We start from the raw sequence: 11,547 nt of genomic DNA, 5'->3' as shown, positions 1-11,547 counted from the left end.
CAGTAGCATGTATCATTACTTAAAATTACTCATTACTTTTCTGCTCAAGACTACCTCCATAAAATGATAAGAATAATAAATTCCTCACATTCATGTTCACTAAGGTCTCACCCAAGACCTCTAAGTGGACACCCCTCTTTTATCCCCAGATTTCTCAGCCCATGCTGAGGGACATGGCAAGAAGAGCAAAGCCAAGGCCAAACTGGTGCTGTGCTGCCAGGATGATACAAGAAAGTGTTTGCTTAAATCACAGAATGATATATGACTGTGCTACGTTCTTACCTAACAATGAACTTGTACTTTTCCAAGTCAACAGCAGATCTCTCTGAAATTTTTTCCACTCTTATTTTCTCTTTCTTTTTTTCTGCTTAAGGAAGCTTTCTGCTGGGACCACAGCATTTGATCCATGGAACCAAATTAATTTTGTTTAGCTTTTCTCATATGTTGCATGAAACCTCTTTTGTCAGTTGCCTATTTCTCTTTGCTACTTGTCTGCTTGAGGTCTTCAGTGAGACATGGCCAAAGAATAGAACTGAAACATTTTTATATTGATGACTTTCAAACTTTATCTTCATTTCAGAACTCCTCTATGAACTCATATCCATTGATCCAAATGCTTATCTGACGTTTCCAGTGGAATATCTCACAAGATTCTCAAAAGCTAGTATTTTCAAAAAGGATTAGTCTGACAAGGATTTGTGAATATGAAAATGACAGTGTAATGAAAACTAGTTCAGATTTTTCTGGCCAATAAAATGACCACTTATGGCTAAGTGAGCTTGGGCAAGTTACTTAACTTTTGTGATACTTGCAGATTAGTGGAGATGTTGATATCTTAGGCAGGATGGTTTTTTTTTCCCTTCAGGCTTTCTTCTCAAAAAAAGGGACTAGTGAGGACATCTGATAGAGCAAAATAAGTAGTGGGTGAATATTTGAGGATTAGATATTATATTTTGAGCTTATTAAATCAAAAAATACCCAGGTCCACCCATCCCCTTTCTACCCACCCTTCCTTTCTCCTCATTTATATCTGCCACGATGAACTCAGAGAAAATTGGAAAGACCTTAGGTAATTAATTAATTATTAATTAGAAAATTAATTTCTAATTTGTTCAAAGGTGGATTTGATGAAATCCCCAAGATGATATATGCCCTCAAAATATTTTTCACAGTTTGATTTTCAGACAATGCTGTTGTTGAAGATGCCGTTCTTTCTGTCTCTGAAAAAGGTATATTTAGGTTTATCTGATCAAGTATTTGAGTTCAGAGATTGAAACCTGGGAGGAGGAAGAGGCTTAACTGAGGCTTAAGCATTTTGGCAATCTTCAGAACTGAGCTTGGTGGGGTTCTAGGAACAGGGCTGATGGCTGAAGAATCATATGGCACACAAAATGAATGGTAAGACTCTCTTATACCACAATAATGCCTAATCTGGCTTAGAAAATAATACCAAACATATAAGATTATTCAAAAGAATAAAGAGTGCTATAGAAATTAATGAACTTTCACAAAGATGTAAATGTTAATACATATTTAGCATTTTAATATTTTTATTCACTTTTTAAATTTTGTTTATTTAAATTCAATTAATTAACACATAGTGTATTAGTTTAGAGGTAAAGTTTAGTGATTCATCAGTTGCATATAACACCCAGTGCTCATCACATCAAGTGCCTTCCTTTTTTAAAAAAAGATTTTATTTATTCATTCATGAGAGACACACAGAGAGAGAGGCAGAGACACAGGTAGAGGGAGAAGCAGGCTCCATGCAGGGAGCCCGACGTGGGACTCGATCCGGGGACTCCAGGACCACACCCTGGGACAAAGGCAGGACTAAACTGCTGAGCCCCCCAGGGATCCCCATCAAGTGCCCTCCTTAGTGCCCATCACCCACATCCTGTTTACCTCATCCCTCCACCTACATCCCCTCCAGCAACCCTCAGTTTGTTTCCTATAGTTAAGAATCTCTTATGGATTGTCTCTCTCTGATTTCCTCTTATTTTAGATGTCCCTCTCTTCTCCTATGGTCCTATGTTTTGTTCCTTAAATTTCACATGAGTGAAATCGTAGGATAATTGTCTTTCTCTGATTGACTTATTTCACTTAGCATAATACCCTCTAGTTCCTTCCATGTCATTGCAAATGGTAAGATTTCATTTTTTTGATGGCTGGGTAATAATCCATTGTATATATATCACCTTTTCTTTATCTATTCATCTGTAAATGGACATCTGGGTTGTCTACAAATTTTGGCTATTGTGGACATTGCTCCTATAAACATTGGGGTGCATGTGCCCCTTCAGATCATTATGTTTGTATCCTTTGGGTAAATACCTGGTAGTACAATTGCTGGGTCATAGGCAGCTCTATTAAACTTTTTGAGGGACCTCCATACTGTCTTCCAGAGTGGCTCTACCAGCTTGCATTTCCCATCAGCAGTGTAATAGGGTTCCTCTTTCTCCACAGCCTTCCCAACATCTGTTGTTTGCTGACTTGTTAATTTTAGCCATCCTGACTGATGTGAGTCATTTCTTAAATGTTTCGCTTAAAATTTTTATGGTCACTTGCAATTTATTACAAACAATGAGGGATTTTCATTTATGGTGGTGATATAAAGCTTATAAAGCTTTTTAATTCAAGGGAAAATGAGATTAATAAATTAAAATGAGGAAGCTAGGGGATCCCTGGGTGGCTCAGCGGTTTGGCGCCTGCCTTTGGCCCAGAGCGCGATCCTGAGTCCCGGGATCAAGTCCCCCATCGGGCTCCAGGCATGGAGCCTGCTTCTCCCTCCTCCTGTGTCTCTGCCTCTCTTTCTCTCTCTCTATGTCTGTCATGAATAAATAAATAAATAAATCTTTAAAAAAATGAGGAAGCTATATTGAAAATTCCTAAGTGGGGAAGGGATTTGTGCATTAAAAGTGATCACTAATACTAATAATCACTAATTATAATAATACAAATCAGTAGACAAACCACACAGTCAAAAAAATCTCTGGGTTCAAATCCTGGCTCCAACACTGGCTGTATAACCTTGAGCAAGTTGTTAACAAATCTCATATATTCACACAGATCAGTGGAAATGGTTGTGGTAGTCAGGGCAGGAGACAAGGGGGACGTGGATATTTTTTTTTTCAATTTTTCTGCTAATTCCAATAGCTTATGCATCTTGAGATCAGTTTGTTAATTGCCATTTTTCTTGATTTTGTGTTCACTGTTTCCTGCTTCTTGGTGCGTTTAGAATTTTTTTTTTGAAATTTCTACTTTTTAAAATAAATTTATTTTTTATTGGTGTTCAATTTACGAACATACAGAATAACACCAGTGCTCATCCCGTCAAGTGCCCCCCTCAGTGCCCGTCACCCATTCACCCCCACCCTCTGCCCTCCTCCCCTTCCACCACCCCTAGTTCATTTCCCAGAGTTAGGAGTCTTTATGTTCTGTCTCCCTTTCTGATATTTCCCACACATTTCTTCTCCCTTCCCTTATATTCCCTTTCACTATTATTCATATTCCCCAAATGAATTAGAACATACACTGTTTGTCCTTCTCCGATTGACTTACTTCACTTAGCATAATACCCTCCAGTTCCATCCACGTTGAAGCAAATGGTGGGTAGTTGTCATTTCTAATGGCTGAGTAATATTCCATTGTATACATAAACCACATCTTCTTTATCCATTCATCTTTCGATGGACACCGAGGCTCCTTCCACAGTTTGGTTATTGTGGACATTGCTGCTAGAAACATCAGGGTGCAGGCGTCCCGGCGTTTCATTGCATCTGAATCTTTGGGGTAAATCCCTAACAGTACAATTGCTGGGTCGTACGGCAGGTCTATTTTTAACTCTTTGAGGAACCTCCACACAGTTTTCCAGAGTGGCTGCACCAATTCACATTCCCACCAACAGTGTAAGAGGATTCCCTTTTCTCCACATCCTCTCCAACATTTGTGGTTTCCTGCCTTGTTAATTTTCCCCATTCTCACTGGTGTGAGGTGGTAACTCATTGTGGCTTTGATTTGTATTTCCCTGATGGCAAGTGATGCAGAGCATTTTCTCATGTGCTTGTTGGCCATGTCTATGTCTTCCTCTGTGAGATTTCTCTTCATGTCTTTTGCTCATTTCATGATTGGATTGTTTGTTTCTTTGGTGTTGAGTTTAAGAAGTTCTTTATAGATTTTGGAAACTAGCCCTTTATCTGATATGTTATTTGCAAATATCTTCTCCCATTCTGTAGGTTGTCTTTTAGTTTTGTGGACTGTATCCTTTGCTGTGCAAAAGCTTCTTATCTTGATGAAGTCCCAATAGTTCATTTTTGCTTTTGTTTCTTTTGTTTTCGTGGATGTATCTTGCAAGAAGTTACTGTGGCCGAGTTCAAAAAGGGTGTTGCCTGTGTTCTCCTCTAGGATTTTGATGGAATCTTGTCTCACATTTAGATCTTTCATCCATTTTGAGTTTAGCTTTGTGTATGGTGCAAGAGAGTGGTCTAGTTTCATTCTTCTGCATGTGGATGTCCAATTTTCCCAGCACCATTTATTGAAGAGACTGTCTTTCTTCCAGTGGATCGTCTTTCCTCCTTTATCGAATATTAGTTGACCATAAAGTTCAGGGTCCACTTCTGGGTTCTCTATTCTGTTCCATTGATCTATGTGTCTGTTTTTGTGCCAGTACCACACTGTCTTGATGACCACAGCTTTGTAGTACAACCTGAAATCTGGCATTGTGATGCCCCCAGCTATGGTTTTCTTTTTTAAAATCCCCCTGGCTATTCGGGGTCTTTTCTGATTCCACACAAATCTTAAAATAATTTGTTCTAACTCTCTGAAGAAAGTCCATGGTATTTTGATAGGGATTGCATTAAACGTGTAAATTGCCCTGGGTAACATTGACATTTTCACACTATTAATTCTGCCAATCCATGAGCATGGAATCTTTTTCCATCTCTTTGTGTCTTCCTCAATTTCTTTCAGAAGTGTTCTATAGTTTTTAGGGTATAGATCCTTTACCTCTTTGGTTAGGTTTATTCCTAGGTATCTTATGCTTTTGGGTGCAATTGTAAATGGGATTGACTCCTTAACTTCTCTTTCTTCAGTCTCATTGTTAGTGTATAGAAATGCCACTGATTTCTGGGCATTGATTTTGTATCCTTCCATGCTACCAAATTGCTGTATGAGTTCTAGCAATCTTGGGGTGGAGGCTTTTGGGTTTTCTATGTAGAGTATCATGTCATTGGCGAAGAGGGAGAGTTTGACTTCTTCTTTGCCAATTTGAATGCCTAAATTTGTTTTGTTTTGTGCAGAACATTATGAATAATATATTGCTTAAAATTTAGACTTTGTCATATTCCATAAAGGTTGTTCAGTTTTGTTCTGGCAGCTAGTTAAGTTACTTTTGGATCCTTTGGGCCTGTCTGGCTTGCTTTCATTCTTTCTTAGGGTGGGTAAGTATCAGTTTCAAACTTAGTTCTAGGACAGAATACTTTATCTCTAACACCTGGACTATCTGTCATCTGAACTGAATGCCTAAAATGTTCAGCAAGGTTTCTGCATTCCTCCCCCTGCATCTGGCCCACCATAGGCTTCATGAAGTTGCCTGCAGCCTCAGACAAGAAGAACTCCCCTCTCTTCAGATAAGACCTGCAAATTTGAAGTACTTCAGCAGCTGCAAACCTCAGTCTCCTCAACTCATCAAAGCATGTATGTTCATTTAGGTTCTAACTCCATATGTCACCATCTGGAATGTGCCCCCAGGCAGCATGCTGTGGGAAACAGTGATTTCATCTCATAGATTTCCTTCACTCAAGATTCACAGTTCTGTGCCTTCTACTGCCTAATGCACTCAAACAGTCCCCTAATGAATTTTGTACAGTTTTATAGTTATTTACATTGTAAGTGCATGTCAGGGACCAGTTACTATGTGATAGATTAGCTAGTTCAATAGTTTCTCAAATCTCAGTCACCATTCTATTGAGGGGCAAGAATTGAATGTTCAAATGGATTTGAGACATTTTTTGTTGCTTTTTGCTGTCGATCGATGGACTTAGAAACAATAGATCTAAAAATTCTGTATCATTCTCTCCCAGGAAGAGCTTATTTATTTTTTGAGTAAAGGAAGCAATCTTTGAGTCCATAGAGTGTGATTGTGCTAAGGAAGAGGCTATATTGAGGCTTCATTGGCTCATAGTCAAACTAATATGAAGGAATACCAGTCTTTTCTGCTTCCCCTGAGGTAGTGAATGGTTGACTCACCAACTGATTTTATAGTGCAAATGTAGAGGAATACAAGGAAGTATGGAAGGAAAAGTCAGTTAACATTGCAAAATGTTGCCTTGTTCAAGTTGTGAACTTCCTTGTGTACCTTGCATAATCCATAAACTGGAACTAAGCATATAACCCTTTGCCTGACCATGGATGGCTTAGTAAGCAATGACCATGAAAAATTAAATACCACAAAGGGTCTACGGGACATTGATACGAATCTGGTTGCACCAAAGGTAACTAACCTTGCCAATGGCAAAGACAGGCTTCTATTACAGAATAGGATGTTCTGCAGTTTGAGGAGGATAGTAGAAGTTTCAGCCACAAATTTGTGAGCTGACCAGAAACCTGGGTTAGGTTGCCCACTTGTATTTCACATGAACATTACAAAACTGTTATATTCTCCCTTGACTTATTTGGGGGAGCATATTGTTCATGTTGATTTCAGGAACTCAATTAAATATGTCAATCATCTTTACTCTGAAAACAGTAAAACAAAACAAAACAAACAAGGCAGCAGTATTACTTCCAGAGTGCTGTGAAAAAACCCTTTTCTAACTTTCACTAGCAACACCTAAACTCTCTTTGCTCATTTTTAGTGTTTTCTTTTTTAAATTTCTTTCATTTGTTTTATTGAAGTTCGATTTGCCAACATATAGTATAACACCCACTGCTCATCCCATCAAGTACCCTCCTCAGTCCCCATAACCCAGTTACCCCAATGCCCCACCCACCTCCCCTTCCACAACCCTTTGTTCATTCCCAGAGTTAGGAGTCTCTCGTGGTTTGTCTCCCTCTCTAGTTTTCCCTATTCAATTCCCTTCCTTTCCCTTATAATCCCTTTCACTATTTCTTATGTTCCCCATATGAGTGAAACCATACCATGATTATCCTCCAATTCACTTATTTAATTCAGCATACTAACCTCCAGTTCCATCCATGTTGAAGCAAATGATGGGTATTTGTCCTTTCTGATGACTGAGTAATAGTCCATTGTATATATAGACCACATCTTCTTTATCCATTCACCTGTTGACAGACATCATGGCTCCTTCCACAGTTTGGCTATTGTGGACATTGCTGCAATGAACATAGGGATGCAGGTGTCCTGGCATTTCACTACATCTGTATCTTTGGGGTAAATACCCAGTAGTGCAATTGCTGCTTATAGGGTAGTGCTATTTTTAACTTTTTTTTATTTTTTATTTTTTTAATTTATTTACGATAGTCATACAGAGAGAGAGAGAGGCAGAGACACAGGCAGAGGGAGAAGCAGGCTCCATGCACTGGGAGCCTGACGTGGGACTCGATCCCGGGTCTCCAGGATCGTGCCCTGGGCCAAAGGCAGGCGCCAAACCGCTGCGCCACCCAGGGATCCCCTATTTTTAACTTTTTGAGGAACCTCCATATTGTTATCCAGAGTACCTGCACCAGTTTGCATTCCCACCAACAGTGCAAGAGGATTCACCCTTCTCCACATCCTCTCCAACATTTGTTGGTTCCTGTCTTATTGATTTTCGCCATTCTCAGTGATGTGACATGGTGTCTCATTGTGGTTTTGATTTGTATTTCCCTGAAGGCAAGTGATGCGGAGCATTTTTTCATGTGTTGGTTGGCCATGTGTATGTCTTCTTTGGTGAAGTTTCTGTTCATGTTTTCTGCCCATTTCATAATAGATTGTTTCTTTGCTGTTGAGTTTAATAAGTTCTTTATAGATCTTGGATACTAGCTCTTTATCTAATACATCATTTGCAAATATGTTCTCCCATTCTGTAGGTTGTCTTTTAGTTTTGTTGACTGTTTCTTTGGCTGTGCAGAAGCTTTTAATCCTGATTAAGTCCCAGTAGTTCATTTTTGCTTTTGGTTCCTTTGCCTTCATAGATGTATCTTGCAAGAAGTTGCTGTGGCCAAGTTCAAAAAGGTTGTTGTAGGGGGAGCTGAGAAGAGGGAAGAGGAGTTGGGGTCCTCAACTCACCTGGTCCCACCAACTTACCTAGATTACTTTCATAGCATCCTGAAAGCACAAATTCGACCTGAGATTTAAAGAGAGAACAGGGGATCCCTGGGTGGCTCAGCAGTTTAGCGCCTGCCTTTGGCCCAGGGCGTGGTCCTGGAGTCCCAGGAACAAGTCCTGCATCGGGCTCCCGGCATGGAGCCTGCTTCTCCCTCCTCCTGTGTCTCTGCCTCTCTCTCTCTCTCTCTCTCTGTCTATCATAAATAAATAAATAAATCTTAAAAAATAAAGAGAGAACAGCTGGAATGCTACAGAGAGAGGGGTTTTCACTTCTCACAAGGTGGAAGGTAGAAAAAAAAATTAAGAAGAATTAAGTGGGGGAGGGGCCCCGAGAGGAGCCAGGCTAAAGCAAGCCTAGTCCTGGAGAAGCAGGAACCTTAAAAAATCCGCACCGGATTCTTCCAAGATCGAAAGGTGCTTAGCAGGGAAATTGAGCAGAATCACAGGAGTGGCAGTGGAGCCTCCAGTTTCCCGGACTCACTAATAGAGGAAGTGTGCCCGGGGGGAAAGCGTGCCACAGACAGTGGGCCGATCTCAGTAAAGGGCTGGAGCGTGCACCTTGGCAGGGCATCTGGGAGAAGCAGGTTGGTCAGGCAGTGGCTCTGCGCAGAGGGAGCTGTGCCCTGCTGCCTTCGGGAGCTGGGTGCCCCGGGAGTGGGATTCCAGCAGCACAGTCCTGGGATCCCAGGGCACCGAGGGGACATAGCTCACCATCCTACACTCCCCCCAGGGACAGGCAGAGGTGGGGAGGACACAGGACATGGAGGACTCTACTGCCACCAGTCACCCAAAGCTGTGCAGGTCAGAGACCCAGCCCGCCCGGGGCACATCTATGCCAGTGCGGATTGAGAGACTGTGTTAGTTACTGCAGAGAGCTGACTCCAGAGCTGGAGAGCTGGCTGCCTCCAAGGTGGTTGTTCCTCCTGGCGTCACCCTGTACCTGGGAGGGGCGGGGCCACAGGGGAACAGAGGCCTCAGGGAGTACTCACTCCCACTGAGCCTGGCACCTGGCAGGGGACAGGGCAGCTTCCCCAGGTGCACACACCTGAGAACCAGCACAGCAGGACCCACCCCCAGAAGACCAGCTGGAAGGAAAGGGGAAAAGCAAGATATTGACCAAGCAGCTCTGGAAAGCTCTGAGAGAAGTCGAGGGATTTCCAGTATATAGAACCAGAAGAATCATCAAGGGTGAAATTTGCTTAGGTGGTGGTTGATAATCTTGACTCAACCCGCTCATACAGCCACTCTGCATTGAGCAAAATGACTAGAAAGAACTCACCACAAAAAAGAAAATCAGAAACAGTACTCTGCCACAGAGTTACAGAATTTGGATTACAATTCAATGTCAGAACGCCAATTCATAAGCAAAATTATAAAGGTACTGGTGGCTCTGGAAAAAAAGCATAAAGGATTCAAAAGACTGCGTCATTCCAGGATTTAGATCTAATCAGGCAGAAATTAAAAATCATTTAAATGAGATGCAATCCAAACTGGAGGTCCTAACGATGAGGGTTAATGAGGTAGAAAAATGAGTGAGTGGCATAGAAGACAAATGATGGCAAGGAAGGAAGCTGAGGAAAAAAGAGAAAAACAATTAAAAGACCATGAAGAAAGGTTAAGGGAAATAAATGACAGCCTCATAAGGAAAAATCTATGTATAATTGGGATTCCAGAGACCCGAGAGGGCCAGAGGGCCAGAAAGCATATTTGAATAAATTATAGCTGAGAAATTCCCTAATTGGGGGGGGCGGGGAAACAGGGATTTAGATCCAGGAGATAGATAGGTCCCTCCCTAAAATCAATAAAAACCGTTCAGCATCTCAACACTTAATAGTGAAACTTGCAAATTCCAAAGATAAAGAGAAAAATCCTTAAAGTAGCAAGAGACAAGAGAGATCCCTAACTTATATGGGGAGAATTATTAGATTAACAGCAGACCTCTCCACAGAGACCTAGGAAGCCAGAACGGGCTCACATGATATATATAGGGTAATAAATTAGAAAAACATGCAGCCAAGAATACTTTATCCAGCAAGGCTCTCATTCAGAATAGGAGAGATAAAGAGCTTCCAAAATAGACAGAAACTGAATGAATATGTGACCACCAAACCGGCTATGCAAGAAATATTAAGGGGGACCCTGAAAAAGAAAGAAGCCCAAAGAAATAATCCACAAAACAGGGACTGAATAGGTATTACGATGACACTAAATTCATACTTTTCAATAGTAACTCTGAATGTGAATGGGCTTAATGATCCTTAATGATCAAAAGATGTAGGGTTTCAGACTTGGTGAAAAAGCAAGACCACCTATTTGCTGTCTACAAGAGACTCATTTTATTTTATTTTATTTTTTTTTCCAAAAGCACTGTTTTTATTTATACAGAGTCCTAACCACTTCACAGTGGCAGGAGGAGTGGGAGAGGTTCCTTTTTCAATCCAGGGGCCTCCATGATGTTGGTCTGTTGCTACCAGACACAGGCAAGTGGCGTCATGGATTTGGTAAACTAACTACAATGTTTAGTCTCTCTCTGCTAGGGCAACAAGGTGAGCGTCAATCTCTGCTTCTGAAAGAATCCTGAATTTAGGATTTTCAACTGTAACTACTCCAACTTCTATTTCTGAAGGTTTGAAATCAATTGATAGAACAGTTGATAGGCATGTAATTGCAGTTTCCACTGTCTGTTCAAATGTCCAATCAAATTTCTTCTTCACTTTTTTTTCAAGGAAGCTGGTTGACTCCGTTTGTTTAACTCCTGCTGCAGTGGCTTTAAACCCACAGTAGTAACCTGCAGGATCACACTTGTACACCTGAGGGCCTTGTTCTTCATCTATACCAATTAAAATCATACAACAACCGAGAGGCCTCATTTCAGCATTCTGTGTGTAGACCTGAGAAATATCAGCAATTCTTTTGCACAGCATGTCCACAGGAATCTCATACCCATACTTGTATTTCCAATTAGCTGCCTCATAGCGTGCCCTCTGTACCTGGGATCTGCTGTCAGCTGTCATTCCTGTCATCATTTTAGACATAAGGACACCTACAGCCTGAAAATGAAAGTTTGGAGAACCATTTACCATTCAAATGGTCCTCAAAAGAAAGCAGGGGTAGCCATCCTTATATCAGATGAACTAAAATTCACTCTGAAGACAGTAGTGAGAGACGAAGAGGGACACTATATCATACTTAAAGGATCTATCCAACAAGAGGACTTAACAATCCTCAATATATATGCCCCGAATGTGGGAGCTGCCAAATACTTAAACGAATTATTA

General features: G+C 41.0%; 1 protein-coding gene across 1 annotated transcript; it reads right to left on the bottom strand.

Annotated features, from left to right (window-relative positions):
- Positions 1–10,619: 10,619 nt before the first annotated feature.
- LOC129514759 (proteasome subunit alpha type-6-like) lies at positions 10,620–11,295 on the bottom strand. Its single transcript, XM_055333469.1, has one exon. It carries the CDS (start codon positions 11,293–11,295, stop codon positions 10,789–10,791), a length of 507 nt encoding a protein of 168 aa, XP_055189444.1. The 3' UTR covers positions 10,620–10,788.
- Positions 11,296–11,547: the final 252 nt, after the last annotated feature.

This window comes from Nyctereutes procyonoides, unplaced genomic scaffold (genome assembly GCF_905146905.1).
Source record: "Nyctereutes procyonoides isolate TBG_1078 unplaced genomic scaffold, NYPRO_anot_genome, whole genome shotgun sequence".
Classification (NCBI taxonomy): Eukaryota; Metazoa; Chordata; class Mammalia; order Carnivora; family Canidae; genus Nyctereutes; species Nyctereutes procyonoides.
The sequence above is the reverse complement of the archived record's forward strand: the minus strand, read 5'-3'. Positions and strand labels throughout refer to the sequence as shown.